Source organism: Lucilia sericata, unplaced genomic scaffold, assembly GCF_015586225.1.
Source record: "Lucilia sericata isolate MDLA Ls3-8-SP2 unplaced genomic scaffold, ASM1558622v1 Contig001097F_arrow, whole genome shotgun sequence".
NCBI classification, from domain to species: domain Eukaryota; kingdom Metazoa; phylum Arthropoda; class Insecta; order Diptera; family Calliphoridae; genus Lucilia; species Lucilia sericata.
This window is the reverse complement of record NW_023995071.1, coordinates 45,001-70,087: the sequence shown is the minus strand read 5'-3', so window position 1 is coordinate 70,087 and position 25,087 is coordinate 45,001. Positions and strand designations below refer to the sequence as shown.

The 25,087-nt window shown below is 32.8% G+C and overlaps 6 protein-coding genes across 7 annotated transcripts; 3 read left to right on the top strand and 3 right to left on the bottom strand.

Moving 5' to 3' along the window:
• Positions 1-10,018: 10,018 nt before the first annotated feature.
• Positions 10,019-11,891, bottom strand: LOC119609981 (dolichyl-phosphate beta-glucosyltransferase). Its single transcript, XM_037965043.1, has 6 exons — positions 11,623-11,891; positions 11,346-11,520; positions 10,856-11,061; positions 10,607-10,794; positions 10,402-10,539; positions 10,019-10,337 (listed from the first exon to the last, which is right to left on the bottom strand). Exons 1-6 carry the CDS (start codon positions 11,692-11,694, stop codon positions 10,136-10,138), a joined length of 981 nt encoding a protein of 326 aa, XP_037820971.1. The 5' UTR covers positions 11,695-11,891; the 3' UTR covers positions 10,019-10,135.
• A 1,037-nt stretch (positions 11,892-12,928) lies between these two features.
• Positions 12,929-15,369, top strand: LOC119609979 (epsilon-sarcoglycan). 2 transcript variants are annotated; one of them, XM_037965039.1, is made up of 5 exons: positions 12,929-13,696; positions 13,770-14,192; positions 14,551-14,682; positions 14,787-14,927; positions 14,988-15,369. In XM_037965039.1, the coding sequence occupies exons 1-5, from the start codon at positions 13,137-13,139 to the stop codon at positions 15,091-15,093; spliced, it is 1,362 nt and encodes a 453-aa protein (XP_037820967.1). In that variant the 5' UTR covers positions 12,929-13,136; the 3' UTR covers positions 15,094-15,369. The 2 variants fall into 2 exon arrangements, with proteins under 2 accessions (XP_037820967.1, XP_037820968.1); XM_037965040.1 differs by lacking the exon at positions 14,551-14,682 and having other exon boundaries at positions 12,940-13,696.
• A 1,278-nt stretch (positions 15,370-16,647) lies between these two features.
• LOC119609976 (polyprenol reductase) lies at positions 16,648-18,027 on the top strand. Its single transcript, XM_037965037.1, has 3 exons — positions 16,648-17,375; positions 17,435-17,736; positions 17,791-18,027. Exons 1-3 carry the CDS (start codon positions 16,799-16,801, stop codon positions 17,881-17,883), a joined length of 972 nt encoding a protein of 323 aa, XP_037820965.1. The 5' UTR covers positions 16,648-16,798; the 3' UTR covers positions 17,884-18,027.
• Positions 18,028-18,279: 252 nt separating this feature from the next.
• On the bottom strand, positions 18,280-19,842 carry LOC119609975 (tumor suppressor candidate 3). The gene is made up of 4 exons (XM_037965036.1): positions 19,612-19,842; positions 18,759-19,485; positions 18,533-18,695; positions 18,280-18,457 (listed from the first exon to the last, which is right to left on the bottom strand). The coding sequence occupies exons 1-4, from the start codon at positions 19,699-19,701 to the stop codon at positions 18,442-18,444; spliced, it is 996 nt and encodes a 331-aa protein (XP_037820964.1). The 5' UTR covers positions 19,702-19,842; the 3' UTR covers positions 18,280-18,441.
• A 450-nt stretch (positions 19,843-20,292) lies between these two features.
• On the top strand, positions 20,293-22,155 carry LOC119609980 (N6-adenosine-methyltransferase non-catalytic subunit). Its single transcript, XM_037965041.1, has 4 exons — positions 20,293-20,534; positions 20,604-20,831; positions 20,896-21,238; positions 21,299-22,155. Exons 1-4 carry the CDS (start codon positions 20,469-20,471, stop codon positions 21,910-21,912), a joined length of 1,251 nt encoding a protein of 416 aa, XP_037820969.1. The 5' UTR covers positions 20,293-20,468; the 3' UTR covers positions 21,913-22,155.
• Positions 22,156-23,604: 1,449 nt separating this feature from the next.
• Positions 23,605-24,973, bottom strand: LOC119609982 (coiled-coil domain-containing protein 97). Its single transcript, XM_037965044.1, has 2 exons — positions 24,893-24,973; positions 23,605-24,808 (listed from the first exon to the last, which is right to left on the bottom strand). The coding sequence occupies exon 2, from the start codon at positions 24,801-24,803 to the stop codon at positions 23,625-23,627; it is 1,179 nt and encodes a 392-aa protein (XP_037820972.1). The 5' UTR covers positions 24,804-24,808; positions 24,893-24,973; the 3' UTR covers positions 23,605-23,624.
• Between the last annotated feature and the right edge of the window lie 114 nt (positions 24,974-25,087).

The following is a 25,087-nucleotide window of genomic DNA, read 5'->3' as shown; positions in this document are numbered from 1 at the left end:
AACTGAACTAGAACTGAACTAGAACTGAACTAGAACTGAACTAGAACTGAACTAGAACTGAACTAGAACTGAACTAGAACTGAACTAGAACTGAACTAGAACTGAACTAGAACTGAACTAGAACTGAACTAGAACTGAACCTAGAACTGAACTAGAACTGAACTAGAACTGAACTAGAACTGAACTAGAACTGAACTAGAACTAACTAGAACTGAACTAGAACTGAACTAGAACTGAACTAGAACTGAAATAAAATAAAAAACTTTACAGCTAATATTTCACACAATTCTCCTCTGTCAATGTAGGGTATTCGAAAACAATACATTCGACGGCAAACATTTTCATTTAAATAAATAAACTGTAGTCAACTGCAATTTGACGTTTGTATTTTTCATTTAATTTATAACTGGTTTATTTATCAGCGCGAGCCAGTTCTATGGTAAAGTGTTTAATTTTTTTCTCCAACCGTTTTTTGTATTTCTTAACTCTTGTCTTAAATTGTATCTTTTTTTAGGTATGTATTTTTATCCATATTCAAAAGGCAATTATTACCTTTTGCAGTTAAACAGAAAAAAACCACGAATTTACAAAAAAGTAGTCAAAATAATAATGAACTATAAAACAAAAGATTAAGATAAAATTCAATTAAACGGTTTGAAACTTTGATTGTGGTCGGTCGCAAACAAAAAAAATATAATCTCAAAAGAAGAAAGAATTGATATAATCTAGTTGAAATTATTTGTGCGATTTATTTCATTCATTAAAAAAGTGAAATGTTGCAAAAAACAAAAAAGATATAAATTAATCTGGATAAATATTATATTCTTAGAATTTCTTATGCACGTGAGAGAATCTTAAATTTAAATAAATTAAAAATGATTTGTGGTTGACATCAAATTTCGCAATTAAGAAATTTTTTATTTATGCAAATTATTTTATACTAGAAAAAATCATGAAAGTAATATGTTTGTCTCACAATTTTTTGATGGCTCTATGCTACTACGGAATATTCTCTAGATTATAGCGATTAAATTGATGAACAAAACATAATGTTATACCGATTTATTTATTAATTTAAAATAACGACCCTTTTTGTGCCAACTAGAATCACGGAATTTAACAAACTTGGCGATATATAATAATTTGATTAGCAACAGGTTTACAATTTAAAATGACTTAACTGTCTAATTCCTATTTGAAACTGACGGTTTTAATGTTTGAATAAATCATTCCAAACTATTGTAATCCCAGCAGCATATTTACAGTTTAGTAAACATTTCTTAAAATAAACATAACTAAAAATTAACTAGAAATTAACTGGAACTGAAGTAAAACTGGGAAGAACTGTTAGAGAACTAGAGCAGAATTAGGTTAGAACTAATTGAGAACTAGAACAGAACTAGATCAGAACTAGAACAGAACTAGAACAGAACTAGAACAGAACTAAAACAGAACTAGAACAGAACTAGAACAGAACTAGAACAGAACTAGAACAACTAGAACAGAACTAGAGCAGAACTAGAACAGAACCAGAACAGAACTAGAACAGAACTAGAACAGAACTAGAACAGAACTAGAACAGAACTAGAACAGCACTAGAACAGAACTAGAACGAACTAGAACAGAACTAGAACAGAACTAGAACAGAACTAGAACAGAACTAGAACAGAACTAGAACAGAACTAGAACAGAACTAGAACAGAACTAGAACAGTACTAGAACAGTACTAGAAAGAACTAGAACAGAACTAGAACAGAACTAGAACAGAACTAGAACAGAACTAGAACAGAACTAGAACAGAACTAGAACAGAACTAGAACAGAACTAGAACAGAACTAGAACAGAACTAGAACAGAACTAGAACAGAACTAGAACAGAACTAGAACAGAACTAGAACAGAACTAGAACAGAACTAGAACTGAACTAGAACAGAACTAGAACAGAACTAGAACAGAACTAAACAGAACTAGAACAGAACTAGAACAGAACTAGAACAGAACTAGAACAGAACTAGAACAGAACTAGAACAGAACTAGAACAGAACTAGAACAGAACTAGAACAGAACTAGAACAGAACTAGAACAGAACTAGAACAGAACTAGAACAGAACTAGAACAGAACTAGAACAGAACTAAACAGAACTAGAACAGAACTAGAACAGAACTAGAACAGAACTAGAACAGAACTAGAACAGAACTAGAACAGACTAGAACAGAACTAGAACAGACACTAGAACAGAAACTAGAACAGAACTAACAGAACAGAACAGAACTATAGAACTAGAACAGAACTAGAAAGAACTAGAACAGAACTAGAACAGAACTAGAACAGAACTAGAACAGAACTAGAACAGAACTAGAACAGAACTAGAACAGAACTAGAACAGAACTAGAACAGAACTAAACAGAACTAGACAGAACTAGAACAGAACTAGAACAGAACTAGAACAGAACTAGAACAGAACTAGAACAGAACTAGAACAGAACTAGAACAGAACTAGAACAGAACTAGAACAGAACTAGAACGAACAGAACAGAAACTAGAACAGAACTAGAACAGAACTAGAACAGAACTAGAACAGAACTAGAACAGAACTAGAACAGAACTAGAACAGAACTAGAACAGAACTAGACAGAACTAGAACAGAAACAGAACAGACTAAACAGCAGACCCTTAGAACTAGAAATAGAACAGGACTAGAACAGAACTAGAACAGAACTAGAAACAGAACTAGAACAGAACTAGAACAGAACTAGAACTAGAAAACTAGAACAGAACTAGAACAGAACTAGAACAGAACTATGAACAGAACTAGAACAGAACTAGAACAGAACTAGAACAGAACTAGAACAGAAACTAGAACAGAACTAGAACAGAACTAGAACAGAACTAGAACAGAACTAGAACAGAACTAGAACAGAACTAGAACAGAACTAGAACAGAACTAGAACAGAACTAGAACAGAACTAGAACAGAACTAGAACAGAACTAGAACAGAACTAGAACAGAACTAGAACAGAACTAGAACAGAACTAGAAGAACTAGAAACTAGAACAGAACTAGAACAGAACTAGAACGACTAGAACAGACACTAGAACAGAACTAGAACAGAACTAGAACAGAACTAGAACAGAACTAGAACAGAACTAGAACAGAACTAGAACAGAACTAGAACAGAACTAGAACAGAACTAGAACAGAAACTAGAACAGAACCTAGACAGAACTAGAACAGAAACTAGAACAGACTAGAACAGAAACTAGAACAGAAACTAGAACAGAACTAGAACAGAACTAGACAGACTAGAACAGAACTAGAACAGAACTAGAACAGAAACTAGAACAGAACTAGAAAGAACTAGAACAGAACTAGAACAGAACAACAGAACTAGAACAGAACTAGAACAGAACTAGAACAGAAACTAGAAACAGAACTAGAACAGACTAGAACAGAACTAGACAGAACTAGAACAGAACTAGAACAGAACTAGGAACCGAACTAGAACAGAACTAGAACAGAACTAGAAACAGAACTAGAACAGAACTAGAACAGAACTAGAACAGAACTAGAACAGAACTAGAACAGAACTAGAACAGAACTAGATCAGAACTAGAACAGAATTCCAAAAAATACCAAGCTGAATAAGACTTTGCATCATGTAAAGATTAGATTAAAATAAATTAACAAATCGAATTAACGTATCATCTACCTTCTTCTTTCGCAATATGCCGCTGGGCTTAATTTGAATATTATTTCATTTTGTTATCATCAATTTCTGGCCATGTCCCCGCATAAAAACACGCGTCGTAGAATGTGAATGTTGCTAATCAATATGCATTACATGTCATGAAATTTAATATAATCATAATACGAAAAAAGAAGAAAGAAGAAATATTCTATGTAAAAGCATATGGACGTTTCCATAGAACATCAGTAAAAAATACTCAGGGAAAAGTGTTCGATTAGCTAAAGATATGTACCCAAAATCACTTTCATTTTGGGTCACGTACGATATGACCTTATTTCGCTTATTATTTCGATTGTAATAATATTAACCTCTGAATTGAACATAATAACAAATGTCACGTACGATTATATGGAAATGCCTATATGTAATGCCTGTCCGCTCTGCCCATATTCACGCCTATAATTTTGTTTTCTTTTGTGATTTTTTTTAAAGAACAATTTTCAGTATGAATCGTTTTTATTTAGCGTTCATTACCCCATCATTTAATGGCGATAGTTTTTTGTTTTTATTTGTGTGATTCCATGCGTCATTAGCATCACTCTTTTTTACCGCAGTTTAGTAGATAAGTTGGAATAGAATGAGGCATAGAGGTTTTCTCTAAATAATTTAAAACACAGTTTAATTCCCTATAAAACCATAAATCAAATAAAATATACATATGTATGTATTCTCTAGTCATTTATCAGCAGAGTAACCATAAACTGTGCAAAAATATGTTGTAACAAATCGATGTAAAATTTATTAAATATATGGAAGCGTATAAAAACGAAGTTGTGTTATGTATTTTATATTTTGGGTTGCCCTGGTTATCAGTCATCAAAACAAACACGAATACAAAGTTCCAGTACTTGTACATTAAATAAATAATAAACTTGAAAGAATCAGAAAGTATTCATAAATTTATTTATTATAAATAGAGGAATGGACTACACAATTAATACTTGTAATTTAAGGCTTGATAAGGAAATGCCAGGCTACGCTGGAAAAAATTATTATTCTAATTGTAGAAGTTTGTCTCCGCCTTCAGTATACGTCCGACATAAAAAGGGATTAAATAACAGTAGCTTTAAATTCAACAACCTTATCTTCCACAAGTATTTTTAGACGAGTGTTTAGAGGAATTTGAGTTTTTGTTTCAAATGTTTATTGATAATAACATATTTCACTTCAATTTTTTGTAGGCGATAACAATGACATTGAACAGGCAGCTGCTTAAAAAGAGTACAAATAATATCAGCATTTGCGAGTTACAATTGGCTTATACATATGTACTTATGTTTGCTGGTACCAATACAAATCTCAGTTCTAGTTCAATTCTAGTTCAGTTCTAGTTCAGTTCTAGTTCAGTTCTAGTTCAGTTCTAGTTCAGTTCTAGTTCAGTTCTAGTTCAGTTCTAGTTCAGTTCTAGTTCAGTTCTAGTTCAGTTCTAGTTCAGTTCTAGTTCAGTTCTAGTTCAGTTCTAGTTCAGTTCTAGTTCAGTTCTAGTTCAGTTCTAGTTCAGTTCTAGTTCAGTTCTAGTTCAGTTCTAGTTCAGTTCTAGTTCAGTTCTAGTTCAGTTCTAGTTCAGTTCTAGTTCAGTTCTAGTTCAGTTCAGTTCTAGTTCAGTTCTAGTTCAGTTCTAGTTCAGTTCTAGTTCAGTTCTAGTTCAGTTCTAGTTCAGTTCTAGTTCAGTTCAGTTCTAGTTCAGTTCTAGTTCAGTTCTAGTTCAGTTCTAGTTCAGTTCTAGTTCAGTTCTAGTTCAGTTCTAGTTCAGTTCTAGTTCAGTTCTAGTTCAGTTCTAGTTCAGTTCTAGTTCAGTTCTAGTTCAGTTCTAGTTCAGTTCTAGTTCAGTTCTAGTTCAGTTCTAGTTCAGTTCTAGTTCAGTTCTAGTTCAGTTCTAGTTCAGTTAGTTTCGTTCAGTTCTAGTTCAGTTCTAGTTCAGTTCTAGTTCAGTTCAGTTCTAGTTAAGTTCTAGTTCAGTTCTAGTTCAGTTCTAGTTCAGTTCTAGTTCAGTTCTAGTTCAGTTCTAGTTCAGTTCTAATTCAGTTCTAGTTCAGTTCTAGTTCAGTTTTAGTTCAGTTCTAGTTCAGTTCTAGTTCAGTTCTAGTTCAGTTATAGTTCAGTTCTAGTTCAGTTCTAGTTTAGTTCTAGTTCAGTTCTAGTTCAGTTCTAGTTCAGTTCTAGTGCAGTTCTGGTTCAGTTCTAGTTCAGTTCTAGTTCTAGTTCAGTTCTAGTTCAGTTCTAGTTCAGTTCTAGTTCAGTTCTAGTTCAGTTCTAGTTCAGTTCTAGTTCAGTTCTAGTTCAGTTCTAGTTCAGTTCTAGTTCAGTTCTAGTTCAGTTCTAGTTCAGTTCTAGTTCAGTTCTAGTTCAGTTCTAGTTCAGTTCTAGTTCAGTTCTAGTTCAGTTCTAGTTCAGTTCTAGTTCAGTTCTAGTTCAGTTTTAGTTCAGTTCTAGTTCAGTTCTAGTTCAGTTCTAGTTCAGTTCTAGTTCAGTTCTAGTTCAGTTCTAGTTCAGTTCTAGTTCAGTTCTAGTTCAGTTCTAGTTCAGTTCTAGTTCAGTTCTAGTTCAGTTCTAGTTCAGTTCTAGTTCAGTTCTAGTTCAGTTCTAGTTCAGTTCTAGTTCAGTTCTAGTTCAGTTCTAGTTCAGTTCTAGTTCAGTTCTAGTTCAGTTCTAGTTCAGTTCTAGTTCAGTTCTAGTTCAGTTCTAGTTCAGTTCTAGTTCAGTTCTAGTTCAGTTCTAGTTCAGTTCTAGTTCAGTTCTAGTTCAGTTCTAGTTCAGTTCTAGTTCAGTTCTAGTTCAGTTCTAGTTCAGTTCTAGTTCAGTTTAGTTCAGTTCTAGTTCAGTTCTAGTTCAGTTCTAGTTCAGTTCTAGTTCAGTTCTAGTTCAGTTCTAGTTCAGTTCTAGTTCAGTTCTAGTTCAGTTCTAGTTCAGTTCTAGTTCAGTTCTAGTTCAGTTCTAGTTCAGTTCTAGTTCAGTTCTAGTTCAGTTCTAGTTCAGTTCTAGTTCAGTTCTAGTTCAGTTCTAGTTCAGTTCTAGTTCAGTTCTAGTTCAGTTCTAGTTCAGTTCTAGTTCAGTTCTAGTTCAGTTCTAGTTCAGTTCTAGTTCAGTTCTAGTTCAGTTCTAGTTCAGTTCTAGTTCAGTTCTAGTTCAGTTCTAGTTCAGTTCTAGTTCAGTTCTAGTTCAGTTCTAGTTCAGTTCTAGTTCAGTTCTAGTTCAGTTCTAGTTCAGTTCTAGTTCAGTTCTAGTTCAGTTCTAGTTCAGTTCTAGTTCAGTTCTAGTTCAGTTCTAGTTCAGTTCTAGTTCAGTTCTAGTTCAGTTCTAGTTCAGTTCTAGTTCAGTTCTAGTTCAGTTCTAGTTCAGTTCTAGTTTCAGTTCTAGTTCAGTTCTAGTTCAGTTTCTAGTTCAGTTCTAGTTCAGTTCTAGTTCAGTTCTAGTTCAGTTCTAGTTCAGTTCTAGTTCAGTTCTAGTTCAGTTCTAGTTCAGTTCTAGTTCAGTTCTAGTTCAGTTCTAGTTCAGTTCTAGTTCAGTTCTAGTTCAGTTCTAGTTCAGTTCTAGTTCAGTTCTAGTTCAGTTCTAGTTCAGTTCTAGTTAGTCTAGTCAGTTCTAGTTCAGTTCTAGTTCAGTTCTAGTTCAGTTCTAGTTCAGTTCTAGTTCAGTTCTAGTTCAGTTCTAGTTCAGTTCTAGTTCAGTTCTAGTTCAGTTCTAGTTCAGTTCTAGTTCTAGTTCAGTTCTAGTTCAGTTCTAGTTCAGTTCTAGTTCTAGTTCAGTTCTAGTTCAGTTCTAGTTCAGTTCTAGTTCAGTTCTAGTTCAGTTCTAGTTCAGTTCTAGTTCAGTTCTAGTTCAGTTCTAGTTCAGTTCTAGTTCAGTTCTAGTTCAGTTCTAGTTCAGTTCTAGTTCAGTTCTAGTTCAGTTCTAGTTCAGTTCTAGTTCAGTTCTAGTTCAGTTCTAGTTCAGTTCTAGTTCAGTTCTAGTTCAGTTCTAGTTCAGTTCTAGTTCAGTTCTAGTTCAGTTCTAGTTCAGTTCTAGTTCAGTTCTAGTTCAGTTCTAGTTCAGTTCTAGTTCAGTTCTAGTTCAGTTCTAGTTCAGTTCTTTCAGTTCAGTTCAGTTCAGTTCGTTCAGTTCAGTTCTAGTTCAGTTCTAGTTCAGTTCTAGTTCAGTTCTAGTTCAGTTCTAGTTCAGTTCTAGTTCAGTTCTAGTTCAGTTCTAGTTCAGTTCTAGTTCAGTTCTAGTTCAGTTCTAGTTCAGTTCTAGTTCAGTTCTATTTCAGTTTTAGTTTATAAATGATGGCGATATGTACCTACGTATTTCCCAAAAAATTTCAATTGAAAAGGCCTACAACTTGAGCTCCCAAACATTTGAACTCTCAAGGTCATTTAAATGATCACAAAAGACATAACAAATCAAAGGCTTTATTTGAATAATGATTCAAAATAAAGAAACCACCAAATAAGTATCAAAAATGGTTAAGTTGATAGTTTTATGATGGAAACCAAAGATGGGCATGCAAATAAAAAAATGCCAAATTAGCCAAATAAACTATGACTCACGCCAATTGGATGCCAAAAAACAATAAATTGTTGTTTATTTTAAAATTAACACTACATATTTTGAAGCCCTTTAGTCGGACAAGATATATTTTTTACTTACCCCAAAAGTTGTTATAATGATGGCTTAAGTAATGGCACGTTGTTATTTTTGGGGTTTAATTAAGTTATTTTATTTATAAGTTAATTTTTAAAACCAAACAAAGTAATATTAATGATGAGACGAAAAAAAAACTAATTAAGGCGCGAAGAGTTTTTTGATGTTATTATTGTTGTTGTTTAACAAAATAAACAACAAGCAATGGATGGCACTTTTAGTTTCTTTAAAAAAAATGTGTTATAGTTTTATTAAATTATTTTATTTTTATTTTATAATTATACAATTTTATAGTAATTTGCTTGTTGTATAAATTTTATTCAAAAATTTCTTTTTTTATTCCTTTTTATTTCTTGGAATATTTTGTATTTTTTTTATTTCTTGTTTTTTTTAATTCAACACACACTAACAAACTCACACACAAATAAAACACAGCTAAAAAAAACTCTGATTGGATTCTTGTTTTTGTATTTTATCTGGTCTTTTTGTTTTGTGCTTGATTGTATTGTTGTTGCTGCATTCCCTACAGGAATTTTTTACTGATTGTTGTTGTTATTGAATATGAAAAAGCAAAAACAAAAACCAAAATGCCGAAAATGCACACGAAACCACTTGTTGCTCTTGGGTTTTTCTTTTAATAAAAAATTTAAGGATTTTGCATAATTTTTTAATAAATTTAGTTCTTTTTATTATTTATTGTTATAGGTTTAACATTTATTGACAATTTTTACGTGTTTTTATTGTTTATTTCTTAGTTTATTCAGCAAAAATCACCAAAACTTTTAACTAAAACACTGTTCACTTTAAAATTCTATCTGCTACTACTATTTTGTTTAATGTGCGCTCTCTGTTGTTGTTGTTGCTGCTGTGAGCCAGAGTTGTCATTTTAGCAAGTGGAAAGAGTAGTAAAAGTATTTTACTTTAAATGTCAGTTTGAATTTAATACTTAATAATTTTTATAAGATAAAAATTCTGTAAGTTTTCTTAAAATAGATTTAATTTACTTTAAATCCATGTTTTTTTCTTTTATACTTCTATTTGTGTTTTTATATTAAGCCTGTGTTAACATTTCTATGCCATAGCATTGCCAGCTGTAAATAAGTAGTTAACATAACAGTTGTCAGTTAGCTGTATTGCCAGACAAAGTACAGTAAACAATAACAGTTAAAAGGAATAAAATGTGTTGCTAAATTTTAGTTTTTTGGTAATAACTCCTAAACTATTAAATATATCATTAAAAATAAAATTTTTGCACAATTAAAGATATGATATTTCTTAGTTTAGCGTGGTATCTAGTAGTTGAACGCAGAAAGCTGGTTACTTGGATTCTAACTTTTTGAAAAGAGTTCTACAAGTTTAAAATGTGTCTTAAAAGAAAACTGCAACCGATTATGGGTCAAACATCATAAGGAAGATTACTTAAAAAGTTGCTAATGAATAGGAAGTCAACGTCACCATTGGTATCAGTTGTAGTTACATACATGTGTCTAGTAAGAGTTTATAGTCTGGACAAGTCAACAGTCTGGTCTATAGAAAGAATAATAATCTCTTCTATAAAGTAACTATTCGTTCCAAAATAAAACTCGACTTTATAAAATAAAAAAAAAAACTTTATTTTCATTAATTACGATATTAAAAAGTAATTTTAGATCTTACATCAAAAAAATCTTCTAAAATACTTTATAGAAAAAGTAAAAACTTTATATATAAAAAAAGAAAAACTCATAAAATTTAGGAAAGTAGAAGCAAGTCAATAACGAAACAAAAATTATTCCTTATGAGATTTAACATCGATTTGCCAAGCGCCGACTAAATAACGGAACCATATTAAAAATAAATCGGTACCCATTTGTATCCATGACCAGAAGGGGGTCAATTTTGAACCTTCTATCTCTTGCCAATTGACGGCCACCTCACGTACTGGAATGTTAAGACGTTCAACTAAATACAAAAGTTCAACATCAAAAGCCCTAAGAACAGAAAGAAAAAAATCATTCGTTTTAGCTAAGAAATCGCTTGTTATTTTTAACCCACCATCTTTCAACGTGTAAACTCTTAAATAGCTTATTAGCTGCCGCTCTTGTCAAGAGTTTAAAACCGCATTGGGTATCTTTTACAGAGCGCACAGCAAATAACCACACTAGGAAGTGGAAACCATGCATGAGAAAAGTTCTAAAGAAAAAAAACACAAAAATAGATTAACAAATAAATAAATTTTGTTTATTTACACTTATTTTACCTAAAAGCACTTCTAGACGCAATGGCTTCTTTTTCCAAATGCGCCCTCGAGCCTATGACAACGGCATCTTCTTGCCAATTCCCTGTTATAGACGTTAATGCCTCAGCCAATTTATCATAATCTGAAAACTTGGTAGCACCATCTGCATCAGCAAATAGCAGATGACGACCACGGGCACTTAACATACCCTACAAATTATATAATTAAAATTTACATTTCTACAATTCAATAATTCCTGTTAGAACGTACCAGTCTTACTGCTCCACCTTTACCACGATTTTCGATTAATTCCAAGACACGTACTTTATTGACAGTGTACTTTTTGGAGTATTTTAGCGCTAAGGCAACCGTACCATCTGAACTGCCATCACTGACGACAATAATCTCGTATGTAAAATTTCCAGTCTTGCTTTTTGACTCCAAAAACTCTAGACATTCATCCAACATAACGGGCACTGCAATAAGAATTTGTATGTTTACAACAAAAATGTTAAAATTTATCAAAGAAAGTGCAACAATACAATTGGAACTTCAAAAATAGCGACATTTTGTTTCTTGAACAGAAAAATTTTGTTTTACAATCAAATGTCTATATGTTACTAACATCATTAGAGTTATCTCAACTGGATCACAATCCATTTTTCTTATCTTAATGATGATTAATTAATTGAATAATTGTTTTAGCAGAATTCCTCGAAAAACAATAATATTACCAAAATACACCACAGTTAATACTTACTACGTTGTTCCTCATTATATGCTGGCACTATGACACTTAAATCTAGGCTAGGCTCATCTTCTATACTTGGGAACTCATAATTTTTTAAAATATTTGGATCCAAATAGGTTTTCTCTTGTTTGTGCCTTTTTATAATCGGTAAGGGTGTTGTTATTGACTTTTGTACTATAAATAGCTAAAAAAAAAGAATAAATTAATAAAAATTTACACAATTTACAGCTTGCCGGTAGGAGTGGTTAACTATTTATGTGGTCATTATTTATCCAAGCCTTCTTACCGATATTAAAAGTGCCGCAAATATAGCGGAACCAATGAATAGTATCAATTGTAAATATTCTAGAAATGCCATATTTGTAATACTATTGTTGTAGGCTAATTAAACATTTTCAATTTTAAGGAAATTTTGTTAAAAACGCCACGTATTTCTGATATTTTTGTGTAAATATAAAACAATTTTTTGTTATCGTGAAAATTTACTAAAAATTTAGGTTGGATGACAGTTAATGTCAATTATTTATTGTTGTTGTTTTTATTTGCGAGGTGTTGTCATTATTGTGAATGTTCATATGTCTGATAAGGAGTGCTGCCATATTTTGGTTATATTTAAAAGAACAAATTATTAAAATAAAGGGAAAATTTGGAAATAATAGTAAAAATTTAACGTAGTGTATTAAATACAAACGTCACTTTTAAATATACTTTAAAATAGGGTTCTATAAATCGACTTTCGAATAATCGAACAATCGACTTTCTGTCGAAAAAAATCGAAAAGTCGAAGTCGACTATTTTGTTCCAAAAAAGTCGATAACTCGACTATCGTCTGTGAAAAAAGTCGACTTTGTGAATAAAAGTCGAAAAAAGTCGAAAAGTCTGAAAGCCGAAAAAGTCGAAAAAAGTCGATAAGTCGAAAAAAGTCGAATAAAGTCGAAAAAAGTCGAAGAAAGTCGAAAAAAGTCGAAAAGTCGTAAAAAGTCGAAAAGTCGAAAAAAGTCGGAAAAAGTCGAAAAAAGTCGGAAAAAGTCGAAAAGTCGAAAAATCGAAAATTGTAGAAACAAGTCAAAAATAGTAAAAAATTTAAAAAAAGTGGAAAAAAAAGTCAAAAACTCTAAAATAGTCGGAAAAACTCGAAAAAAGTCAAAAAATAGTCGGAAAAAAGTAGAAAGAAGTCGAAAATAGTCAAAAAGTCGAAAAAATCGAAAAGTCGGAAAAAGTCGAAAAGTCGAAAAAAGTCGGAAAAAGTCGAAAAGTCAAATACTTATAGTCGAAAAGTCTAAAAGTCGACTTTTATTTAAATTAAAAAAGTTGAAAAGTCGAAAAATCGACTTTTCATAAAATGAAAAAAGTCGAAAAGTCGACTTTTCGTTTCAACTATAGAACCCTACTTTAAAAATTAAGATTTCTTAATAATATTACCTACAAATCTGGCATCATTTTGTATATAGTTATAATAAAACAGAGTTGGTTTTGTATTTGGCCGTTATGTTCTCTGTTTATATCTCTCAATTACCGTAAAATATATATAAATATTCTCTCTCTATAGATAACATGCTCCAAAAATATGAACAAAACAACAACATCAAATATAAAAGAAAATATAAGCAAAAAACTATTTTCGCAGATACACAACTGAATAGAAAAAGCAAAGAAATTTTTACGGAAGAATAATTTTTTTAAAAGAATTTAATTTATTAAAAAAAATTATAAAAATAAGCAATATTTTGGGTACAACCAATTTAAGAAACCACGAAATGTTAATATATTAAAATAATAATACTAAATCAAAACATAAAAATGATTCTATTAAAATTAGTAACAACCTTGTGCTGTCTGGTAATGGCCTCGAAGGGTCAACTTTTAGATCAAGCCTCAGTGGGAGAATTATATACCTTCAAAATTGAACCCGTTATGTTTAACTGGACACATCAAGTGATTAATGAACAATTTCGTTATACTCCCTCTTTGAAATCCTATCCAGATTTGCCATCTTGGATGCGTTATATGTATAGTCAGGAACATCATGCTGGTTTTCTGTATGGCACACCACCAGCCGAATTGGCCGCCAAGACAATTACCTTGGAAATTGTCGCATTAAATAAACAAAACTATGAAACGCGACGTTCGGAGTTATTGATAAGAATTCAATCGAAATTTCATGCCCCCAATGTGGTGCAAATGAAAATTGATAATTTAAATTGGGTACACTTAATGGATCCTGGCAGAGTGGAGAATTTACGTAATATTTTCCGTAAGGATTTGTGGCCAGAAAGTGATGCCGATTTAAGTTTGGTGTTTATGGAATCGGCCGTAAACATGGGTGGCCGTTTGCCCTTGAGGCCTCAACAGCACGAGGGGTATTTAAAACTGTTTATTAAGTACATATGTATGTATATCACTAGATTATTATGTTTTTTATCATATTTTCAGAGTCATTGTCCACCTGGGTAGTTTTGCCAAATTTTCCGAACGCCTTAAACAGTTACAGGAGGAGGTGCGTCCTCTATATAAACTGCCCTCTTGCACCTACAAACGCACTTCAGTTCAGAAAATATTCGAAAATGTTGGCTTTAAACTTGACTGGTGTGCCTTTAAAATGGTGGGTGCCGAAATTGATCCTGAAGTTTTACATCATAACCATGATAGCTCCAATAGCAACAAGGTTAATGCTAATATGGTTGAAACTGGAAATTTGAGGAGACGTGAGGATCGTTGGCATGGTTTGGCCCGTTCTGATGTTCCCGTTCGCAATTATATTGATGAATTTGCTTTTGCCTTGGCCATACCAGGCATGATATTTGGTGTACTATGTGGTATTCTAACTGCCAGTTTGTGTTTCAAACATCAGAAATTGTAAGTACTTAGAAATAAATTTTAATTCGAAACATTTCATTCTTTCAATTATTTGGAATTGAAAATTAATTTTTCGTGAATTTTCGATAATTTTTTTTATAGACAATTTTTGATAAATTTTCTTTTTACAGAAAATTTTCGATAAATTTACATTTAATAGATAATTGTTCCTTTTACAGAAAATTATTGTTGATTTTTTTTTTAGAAAATTTTCGTTGAATTTTCTTTTAATAGAAAATTTTTGATACATTGTTAAGCTCACGAACTAAGACTAAGTTAACAGGCCTCATTTTTATTTATTATTTTTAATATTATTTTTTTATTTATTATTTTTTATAATTTGTATTTTTTGTTTTAGACACGATCCACAATCGGAATACTTTTTCGATAATATTTTTCATATTTGTGAAGAAGAATGTGTTAATTCTGCACATGACTCTGAATCAGAAGATGAAAAACAAAATGAAGATAATAACAAAAATAAGAAAAGGTGCCAGTGCATTTTATAGTTATTTATTTGGTTTTTAAAATCTTTTTTTGAAAATTACAAAAATACCAAACATTTTGATAATTTTTTTTTTAAATTTTCTGTAGCTATAAGGAATCGTACCCTACTACATCTTCGACTGTACAAATGGTACAATATTCGGATACAAATTCTCAACCTGTTACTACTCTAAAAAGTTTAAAGGACCCCAACTGTTTATTGGATAATATAAGCATGCGTTCACAAAGGTAAATCAAATTATATTCTAATCGTTATGCATTGAAAAAAATTCCTCTTGTATTTTAAAGTCCCAATAGCTATTATCAAGCAGATAGTCCACCCAATACCTATTTGCGTCCCAAACCACCACCATATAAGGGCGGCACCTTGTCTCGCAGTGGTGTGGATATTTGACAACCAACTACTCCACGTATTTTGTATTGTTAGAGAAATGCAAAATGAGGAACTGAAGAGAAAACTGTAGCACTTATAGACATTAAATAAACTGACATAATAATCAATTAATATTGAAAATATTTACAGAGAAAAATATTTGCTAATCAGTTGCTATATATCATTAAAAACTAGTCACGATTTCAAATAATGTAGGAATTACATATCTATTACTCTTAATAACTATTAATAACAATATTTTACAATAAAAAGTTAGAACTTATTAACGTTAAAAAATGAATGATTATTCAATGAGTTAATTTATTGTAATTATTTGTACAATTTACAGTTTTTCCGAAAATTATATTTTTCATTTTTTTTTTTAAGTTTATTAAATAAAAAGCGTTTTGTTGTTTTTTTCGATAGAAATTTATCAAATCGGTCCATTTCAAATCGTATGAGATCCATCACACACACCCAATAAAAGAAAAATTAAAAAAATATCTATAAATGTAAAATTTATCAAAAAATTTCTACAAAAGTAAGATTTATCGAAAATTTTCTATAAAAGTAAAATTTGACGACATTCATGGTTCATTTCTAATCCTTTTTCTTTTTTTTATATGTACATATGTGATGTAATACATATAAAAAAAGAAAAGTTTATAAACATTTCTATAAAAGTAAAATTTATCGAAAATTTTCTATAAAATTAAAATGTGTCGAAAATTTTCTATGAAAGGAATTATTTTCGAAAATTTTTTATGAAAGGAAGATTTATCAAACATTTTTTAATTAAAGGAATATCTATCGAAAATTTTTTTATAAAAGAAAAATGTATCGAAATTTTTTTAATAAAAGAAAAATGTGTCGAAAATTTATCGAAAATCTTTTAATAAAAGGAAAATTTATTAAAAATTTTTAATGAAAGGAAAGTTTATCGAAAATTTTCTATAAAAGTAAAATTTATCGAAAATTTTTTTATAAAAGTAAAATTTATCGAAATTTTTTTCTTGAAGTAAAATTTATCAAAAATTTTCTATTAAAGAAAAATTTTACGAATATTTTCAATAAAAAGAAGATTTATCGAAATTTTCTATAAACAGGAAGTTAATCGAAATTTCGAAAGCGAAAATTTATCGAAAATGTATAGGAAAATCGTCTATAAAAGGAAATTTTTAGAAATTTTATCGACAAAAGGAAAATTTATCGAAAATATTTTATAAAAGGAAAACTCATCGAAAAATCTTCTATAAATTAGTTTTTTATATAAAAATCTTATAAATAAAGAAAATATTTTATGAGTATATTGAACATTTTCTAAATTACAGAAACTATCAAAAACATTTCATTAAATTGAGAATTTACTGAAATTTTTCTATATGTATAAGAATTTATTAAGTAATTGCTCTCTTTTAATGTAACTTTTCGCTAAATATAATCATTCCACATAAACAGAATTTTTACAAATTTCCAATCTGGCATTACTGTATGTGGAGCATGCTCAAAAGATTTTTTAAAGAGAGTGCACGATTATCATAAACATTCACAATAGCCGCGGAAACCAAACAATTGTTTTTTTTTCATTTTTCTCTTCCAAGTGCACTAGTTAAACAAACAGAAAAAGAAAGTTTTCGTTTACTGATAAGTAATCAATTTGACGACATTAAATGAAAATCTTCTATTAAATAACCTTAATCTGTGTACAAAGTGTTAAAACAACAACATGTTGACTCAACTTCTTAAAGATTCTTACGAATTAATAGATAAATACAATATTCATATAGTGAATACAATTTTCATTGGTTTCACTATAATAATTGTGCTGTTGGGTAGTCTAATGAATCTGGTGGAACCGTTGCTACCAACATTTATCAGACAATCTTATCGCTATGGCAAACACTGTCACAAGGGCACAGAAGATAAATTGGTATCAAAAATGGAGGTGCCCAAGTCATGGTTTGCACACTTTTATGTGTTTGCCTTCAGCTGGTCCATGTTGGCTTTATATCTGGTACTTAAAGGTATAATAATGCATATGGAAGCACCCGAATATGTATTAGAGTTTTTAGATTTTGTGGCTGGCGGTGCGGCAAATCGTAAAGTTTTAATCGATTCGAATAGTGCTTTAGTGGCCAGTGTATTGATGACTTTACAATGTGGCCGGCGTTTCTATGAGACGAACTTTGTGCAAATATTCTCCAAGAAGAGCAAAATTAATTTATCCCATTATTTAGTGGGTTATTTGCATTATTTTGGTGCCATATTGGCTTTGCTGAGTAATACCGAAGGTTTTGTTAGAGGTAATTCAAAAAAAATTGAATATATCATGATTTTCATTAATATTGCTATTCTATTTTAGGCTCTACCCCCTCTACCTTTAGCTTTGCCAAAATTTCCATACTTCAGTATATTTGCATTTTCTTGTTCCACTTCAGTTGGTCACAACAGTACAAGTCAAATATGATTTTAGTTAATTTGCGTAAAGATGCTAAAACCGGTCAAGTAGCTACTGAAAAACATCTTTTGCCTTCAGGTGGTTTCTTCAATTTCATTTCATCGCCTCATATGTTCTTTGAAATACTAATGTATGTTGTTTTATTGGGTCTTTTGGGTCAGAGTTTCACTTGGAAATTAGTTGTTGTATGGGTGTTAAGTAATCAGGTGAGTTGTTTTTCTTAATCATTAAGAATTGCATTAATATGTCTTTTATTTTAGATCATGAATGCTTTGTTGACTCACCAATGGTATAAAGAAAACTTTAAAAATTATCCCAAAATTAGGAAGGCCTTAATTCCTTTTATTTTATAAAGGAAGACAGTGAGTTGGGTGTAATATATTGAGACACATTTTTTTTTATCAACATCATATCACATTCTATTTAGACAAAAACTGTAACTTATTTATGTATAAATGTAATTTTATGAGATTAAATAAATTAAATTAAGACAGAAACAGCATTTTGATTATTTTCTTTAAATAATGAAAATAACAATAATTCTCTTTTAATAGAATTATTGATTTATAAATAAATAATTTAAAACAAAATTAAATTTACCTAAAATCTAGATTTCTCAAAAATCTTTACGGACGACCAAATTTCCCCCTAAAATCCAATTTATACCTTAATATGAAACTGAAATCATTTCAAAACTATACGACATTTTCCTTTTTTGTAACTAATATAAATAAAATAATTGAAAAAGATCCTTTTTATTGTGGGTTTTTTTTTTAATATGTTTTATACAAAACAAAAACATTACTTCATTTGCAAAATTTGAAATATATAGGAAAATCTATAATATTTCTAAAATGTTTTATTTATTTATTATCTCGTCTTCAGGAATTTTTGAACTCAGTGCAATTAATTTATTTAAAAAGAAAACTGGAAAATAATAAAAAGAATATTTATAGTTAAAAAAAAAAAATATAAACAATGTAAAATAATTCACACAAATACCTGTAAGGATAACCCTGAGCTTTTGAGCGAAATACCGATAACAGAAATGAAAAGAAAATAGCCAGAAAAGCTAAACCAACTATGGCCATAATACGTCCCTTGCGCTGGTCCGTTTGACTTCCAGCCTCCGTTAGCAAAACCATGCCAAAGAAAATTAAAGCATCTAGAGGAAATAGAGTTGTATAAGAGATCAGTGCCAGAAATTAAAAAAAAAAAAACTACTTACTTAAACCTAAAACAATATAGGTCTCTACGACTAATTGACCCTGAGATGAGCCGTGTATGTAGGCAACACCACCATTTTGTGATTTATGCACCAAAGGTGGACCACGTATGTGATTCCACATCTGTCCCGAAATCATGGTGAAACAGAAGAACACCGCTATGGCACCCCATATCGATTTGTTGTACAAGAATTCCAAATTATTACGTCTCATATACAGGAAGCCACCAACCAGGGCAGCCAAAGTAATCATAGCCACCGTACCCGAATAGTTGGGTGGACGGAATACACGTATCTGTACGTCGGTACGCTCGGCCACAAATTTAGCTATAGCATCAGCAGCAAAACCTACACGATGTATATCCATAGTATCAGCACCTTTCGGTTTACCCTTGGCGGGGAAATGCATAAAGACCGGTGCGGTATTCAAGCGTAACATTTGAAAAACATCTGAACCCTCATCGAAATCGACCATGGCAAAGAAGACCTTGTTCGAGTAGACCGGTGAAAATCTGTAAGATTGGGCGACAATTTGGAATTCATCATGGGCATGTCTACAGATTTGACATTGACGTGAAGGTGCCAAGGCGGTCAACATAACAATCATCGAATAGTTACGGGGTGAATTCTTAACATATTCCCTAAACTTTTGGCCATTGAAACGTAAGAGGGCCTTTTTATTATTCATCTCCATTAAGTTTTGCACCTTTTCCGATATGGATAGGCCGACCTATAAATAGAAAACATCATAATTTACCGGCATTTTATCGGCTTGTGTACATTTTTTCATTACAACCACAATGACGTGGCCTATTAGCAGACACCCTGTATTTGTTGGTTTCTTGTATTATTTTACCTTTTGTTTACTTTGGGCCGTTGTGCTCAGGATTAAAAAGCCAGCCATCAATATCACTGCAAACAGCAAGGTTTTATATAAAACTTTCATTTTGCTGTTTGTATTAATTAAAACTACTTAAATTAAATAGATAAAATTGTTAAATTTTTCCTCTTCGCAGGCACCTCGACAAAACACTAAACGAAAAAAAAAACTTTGCTATCGCTCTCTCAATACAATTGAGAAGAACAAGCATTTGACAAGTGTCAAGATAATTATTGTGACTTATTGAGGGATGCCAATGTTTAGCAAAAATGCAACAGGGGAATAGAAACAAAGTTATGTTATTTTGACAAGATGGATATAACAAGATTTTTAATAATTAGATTTTTCTATAGCTAAACAAATTATTATGAATAAACATTAGAGTATAAATAAATCGATAGTATATTTAATACTCATAAGAAATTATATTGTACTGGCAACCTTCTTAATAATTGTGAATGATGTTGTGCATGAGTGCAGTTAAAAAAGTGGTGCCAAATTTTTATTTGCGAAATTGAAGCAACATTTATTTTAGGTAATCTATAATTCACAGAAAACTTTGGAATTTGATAGCTCCGTTAATAGAAACATTGTTTTTATATATGAAATATGACAGTCTCAATATAAGTTTTACTAGATTAATTGTTGCAATAAAGCCTACTTGTATAAATTCTTCTTATAACAAAAAGCCGCTCTCATTTTTCTTCAACACTGCCGCATTGTTTTATTAATTATAAATTTATAAAACTTTTTTAAACGAAACAACATAAAAAATATATATATATAACAATAAATTTAACAACTATTATTAGTGCTGCAGCAAAGCACTAATAATGAGTGATGTTTTAAAAAGCTCTCAGGAGCGTTCTCGTAAACGTAAACAATTGTTAGCACAAACGGTAGGCAAGAAACGACAAAGAAGGCTCATTCGCAAATTTCACCAAATTTTTTATAACTTTCCATTACAGCTGGGTTTGTCAAGTGTTGATGAATTGAAGATTGCTTTGGGCACAGCAAACGATTCAAATCCTAGTGCTAGCTTAAGTTCCGGCAATTTTGGCACAAGTGCTCTTAAAGGTGTTACTGTCCACAATAATCAACGTGCCGGCGGTGGCGTTCAGGACGATGATGAGGGAGTGGTGGCCAAAAAGACACCAGGAGAAATTATTTATAGGGATTCATCAACATTTTTAAAGGTAACCGACAAATTATTCGCCATCAAAAATAAATTGTTATCAATATTTAATGACCAAATTCCAGGGTACACAATCATCTAATCCTCACAATGATTACTGCCAACATTTTGTCGATACCGGTCAAAGACCACAAAATTTTATACGTGATGTTGGTTTAGCTGATCGCTTTGAAGAGTATCCCAAATTAAGGGAACTTATAAGGCTTAAGGACAAATTAATACAGGATACCGCTTCGGCACCCATGTATTTGAAGGCCGACTTGAAACATTTAGATATTAAAACATTGGGGACCAAATTTGATGTTATTCTAATAGAGCCGCCTTTAGAGGAGTATGCCCGAGCAGCGCCTTCGGTGGCTACAGTGGGTGGGGCACCGAGAGTCTTTTGGAACTGGGATGAAATATTAAGTGGGTTATGCACAAACTAATTTTTTGCATTATTTAATGATTTTCTCTAATTTTTCACAGATCTTGATGTTGGCGAGGTAGCTGCACATCGTTCATTTGTCTTCCTTTGGTGTGGTTCTTCGGAGGGTTTGGATATGGGCCGCAATTGCCTGAAAAAATGGGGATTTAGACGTTGCGAGGACATTTGCTGGATACGCACCAATATTAATAAACCCGGTCACTCTAAACAGTTGGAACCCAAGGCTGTTTTCCAGCGTACTAAAGAACATTGTTTAATGGGCATTAAGGGCACCGTAAGACGTTCAACGGATGGAGATTTCATTCACGCCAACGTCGATATTGATTTAATTATATCCGAAGAGGATGAATTTGGTTCCTTTGAAAAACCCATAGAAATCTTTCATATTATAGAACATTTCTGTTTGGGTCGACGACGTTTACATTTGTTTGGTCGTGATTCCAGCATTAGACCTGGTTGGCTAACTGTGGGACCCGAATTAACAAATTCCAATTTCAACGCCGAACTTTATCAGACCTACTTTGCGGAGGCACCCGCAACCGGCTGTACTACACGTATTGAGTCGTTAAGACCTAAAAGTCCTCCAGCTAATAGTAAGATTATAAGGGGACGTGGTCGCGGTTTTGGTCCTCGTGGTCGTGGTAGAGGCAGATAAAAATGTGGATTAATACTTTTTAATACTGAATTACAAGTTTTTTTTTCTTTTAAACACCTATAATACTTATATTTTAATAATCAGTGTTCTTTTTCTCATCAGTATAAGTTTTTCTTTTCTTTTTTTTTTATAATAATTCTCATTTTAGTAACAAAATTAAAGATTTACATAAAGTTTACTTATCGTCTGCAGAGTTATTTATGAAGGGAAAAACAGAACAAAGGTTGTGGACTATTTAAAAAATAAGAGAGACGGGGACGAGGGCAAAAGGAAAGAAAGGAAGCGAAGGCGGGGACGAGGGCGGGGGGGGGAAAACGAGCCAGATCAGTGAAGGGGCAGCCGGAAGGGACGGAACAAGGGAAGAGAGCACAGGCGCAAAGGAGACCGAACAAGGGCGAGAGCGAGCGAGCGAGCGAGCGAGCGAGCGAGCGAGCGCGAGCGAGAGACGAGCGAGCGAGCGAGCGAGCGAGCGAGCGAGCGAGCGAGCGAGCGAGCGAGCGAGCGAGCGAGCGAGAGCAGCGAGCGAGCGAGCGAGCGAGCGACGAGAGAGCGAGCGAGCGAGCGAGCGAGCGAGCGAGCGAGCGACGAGCGAGCGAGCGAGAGACCGAGCGAGCGAGCGAGCGAGCGAGCGAGCGAGCGAGCGAGCGAGCGAGCGAGCGAGAGAGCGAGCGAGCGAGCGGCGAGCGAGCGAGCGAGCGAGCGAGCGAGCGAGCGAGCGAGCGAGAGAGCGAGCGAGCGAGCGAGCGAGAGAGCGAGAGCGAGGAGCGAGCGAGAGCGAGCGAGCGAGCGAGCGAGAGCGAGCGAGAGAGCGAGCGAGCGAGCGAACGAGCGAGAGAACGAGCGAGAGAACGAGCGAGCGAGCGAGCGAGCAGCGAGCGAGCGAGCGAGAGAGCGAGCGAGCGAGCGAGCGAGCGAGCGAGCGAGCGAGCGAGCGAGCGAGAGAGAGCGAGCGAGCGAGGAGCGAGAGAGCGAGCAGCGAGCGAGCGAGCGAGCGAGGGAGGGAGGAGAGAGGACGAGGAGCGAGAGAGAGAGCGAGCGAGCGAGCGAGCGAGCGAGCGAGCGAGCGAGCGAGCGAGCGAGCGAGCGAGCGAGCGACCGAGCGAGCGAGCGAGCGAGCGAGCGAGCGAGCAGCGAGCGAGCGAGCGAGCGAGCGAGCGAGGGAGGGAGGAGAGAGCGACGAGCGAGCGAGCGATCTAGCTAGGAGCTAGCGAGCTATAGATCGATCTATATATCGATCTATCTATCTATCTCTATCTATCTATCTATCATCTATCTATCTATCTATCTATATACTATCTAATATCTATCTATCTATCTATCTATCTATCTATCTATCTATCTATCTATCTATCTATCTATCTATCTATCTATCTATCTATCTATCTATCTATCTATCTATCTATCTATCTATTCTATCTATCTATCTACCTATCTACATGTAATCATTGTGTAGTAATTACCGTTCCTGTGAAGTTTTGTTTTTATGCATGGCAAATGTTCTGCAGTTTACAGTTTTTCTTATAATTCAGCAATAAAACTAATTAGGAAAACCTGATACAATTTACAAAAAAAAAAAAAAAAATATATATACATTTATCTTAAAAATTTCATTAGATAAATAAACCTTTTTTATCGTACCTTTTTTAATTCTTAACATTTTTTATATACATTTTACAAATATGATTTGTTTTCTTCTTAGTTAAAATTAAAATTTAATTATGCCTTTGTAGACTATGGTGTTTATTCAAATGTGACATATAAATATCTAATTCATCTTCGGATTCTTCATCTTGTTCCATTTTGTTAGATGCACTTCCTTCAACGTTTCCCTCATCACCATCATCATCTGCATCTTCCTCATCACTTTCTTCGAAATACTTATCTTCTTTGTCTTGATTTATTAAAGTTAAATCATCGAACTGAGTATTATCGTCAACATTGGTATAGTCGAAATCCTCATCTTGTCCCGTTAGAAATTGTTCATGCATTTGACTTATAAATTCTTGCCTTAAAAGTTCTCTCTCATCGGCTGTTATTAAATCCTTCAGAGGTGGTGGTGTAGTACTTAACTTCCTTTTAACAGGTGACTTTTTTAACTGTATTTTACTTGTGGAACAGGCAATTTGTTCATTATCAAAATTACCCCACTGTTGGCGGCAATTGATAGGAATTTCCTCATCTTCTTTTTCGAAATTATCTAAAATACCCTTTTCCACATGTTGCTCCTCCGTTGTTGAGGAGAGTTGGAAATTTTCTTGTACATGCTGCTCTGCTTTTTTCATTACCTCATTCAATTGTTCCTGCTCTAGATTGTGCATGAGTATGCCAGAAAATGTGGTATTTCTAACATCGTAACTATCTCGTTGTTGTTTTTCTTTGCTACTCAAATATTGTCCTACCAGCTCCTGATACAATTCCGGCTGCCGTTTCATCATTTCTTGTTCACTAAAATACTCACCTTCTTTTATAAGTTTTTGTAAAGCGGCGTAACGTCTATTTTTGACGTCCCTCTGGCGTGTTTTTAATTTTTCCTGATATTCTTTTACCATTAGATGCATTTCTTCGTCACTATCGGCTATCGAGAGTCTAGCAAAATCTTGTAAATGTTTTTCTTCTAAATATTGACCAAAACGTATAAGAAACGTTTGCGGATTTCTTTGATAAACATCTAATGCTACTTTTAGTTTTTCTGATTGTTGCAACTCGGGTTCATCTCGTTGTTGGGACTTAAACATGATTTTTGCATTTAAGCTTAAGAAATCCATTATATTCATAATTTCTTGGGGCAAAGGAGCAGTTGTGTCTGGTGCTGAATCCTGGCAGGCAGTTTCTGTAGGATTATCTTGGTGTCTAGTTTCATTTTCCGTTGTTTCTTCTAATGTGGTTGTCATTGTAACTGTTTTTAGGGTAAAAATTTAAGGTTTTTCTTGTTAATTTTGTAAATTATTAATTATTTGTTAAAATTTTGTTTTTTATTTACCTTTTATGTTTAATTTTAATATTATTGTGAGCAAAAAAAAAAAATTGTCAGTCCGCTGTTTGTTTTTGTTTTGATTTTTAGCTAGAATGCTGCCATATGTAAAAAATATAGCGATTATGGTATTACCTTTTAGTGATACCATTTTTAAAATGAGAAATAACTGTGAATAAATATGCAGTTAAAACTTATTTTTTT

What these genes read in the sequence shown, in the direction of transcription:
- LOC119609981 (XM_037965043.1), bottom strand. Translation starts at nt 11,694, where the DNA reads ATGGCATTTCTAGAATATTTACAATTGATACTATTCATTGGTTCCGCT. An exon ending in TTGCGGCACTTTTAATATCG is followed by an intron (nt 11,521 to 11,622) that starts GTAAGAAGGCTT and finishes CTTTTTTTTTAG; the next exon opens with CTATTTATAGTACAAAAGTC. An exon ending in ATATAATGAGGAACAACGTA is followed by an intron (nt 11,062 to 11,345) that starts GTAAGTATTAAC and finishes TTCTTATTGCAG; the next exon opens with TGCCCGTTATGTTGGATGAA.
- LOC119609979 (XM_037965039.1), top strand. Translation starts at nt 13,137, where the DNA reads ATGATTCTATTAAAATTAGTAACAACCTTGTGCTGTCTGGTAATGGCC. An exon ending in AATAACAAAAATAAGAAAAG is followed by an intron (nt 14,683 to 14,786) that starts GTGCCAGTGCAT and finishes AATTTTCTGTAG; the next exon opens with CTATAAGGAATCGTACCCTA. An exon ending in ATAAGCATGCGTTCACAAAG is followed by an intron (nt 14,928 to 14,987) that starts GTAAATCAAATT and finishes TGTATTTTAAAG; the next exon opens with TCCCAATAGCTATTATCAAG.
- LOC119609976 (XM_037965037.1), top strand. Translation starts at nt 16,799, where the DNA reads ATGTTGACTCAACTTCTTAAAGATTCTTACGAATTAATAGATAAATAC. An exon ending in TACCGAAGGTTTTGTTAGAG is followed by an intron (nt 17,376 to 17,434) that starts GTAATTCAAAAA and finishes ATTCTATTTTAG; the next exon opens with GCTCTACCCCCTCTACCTTT. An exon ending in TATGGGTGTTAAGTAATCAG is followed by an intron (nt 17,737 to 17,790) that starts GTGAGTTGTTTT and finishes CTTTTATTTTAG; the next exon opens with ATCATGAATGCTTTGTTGAC.
- LOC119609975 (XM_037965036.1), bottom strand. Translation starts at nt 19,701, where the DNA reads ATGAAAGTTTTATATAAAACCTTGCTGTTTGCAGTGATATTGATGGCT. An exon ending in CGGCCCAAAGTAAACAAAAG is followed by an intron (nt 19,486 to 19,611) that starts GTAAAATAATAC and finishes TTCTATTTATAG; the next exon opens with GTCGGCCTATCCATATCGGA. An exon ending in CTATATTGTTTTAGGTTTAA is followed by an intron (nt 18,696 to 18,758) that starts GTAAGTAGTTTT and finishes TATTTCCTCTAG; the next exon opens with ATGCTTTAATTTTCTTTGGC.
- LOC119609980 (XM_037965041.1), top strand. Translation starts at nt 20,469, where the DNA reads ATGAGTGATGTTTTAAAAAGCTCTCAGGAGCGTTCTCGTAAACGTAAA. An exon ending in AACAATTGTTAGCACAAACG is followed by an intron (nt 20,535 to 20,603) that starts GTAGGCAAGAAA and finishes TTTCCATTACAG; the next exon opens with CTGGGTTTGTCAAGTGTTGA. An exon ending in GAACTGGGATGAAATATTAA is followed by an intron (nt 21,239 to 21,298) that starts GTGGGTTATGCA and finishes AATTTTTCACAG; the next exon opens with ATCTTGATGTTGGCGAGGTA.
- LOC119609982 (XM_037965044.1), bottom strand. Translation starts at nt 24,803, where the DNA reads ATGACAACCACATTAGAAGAAACAACGGAAAATGAAACTAGACACCAA.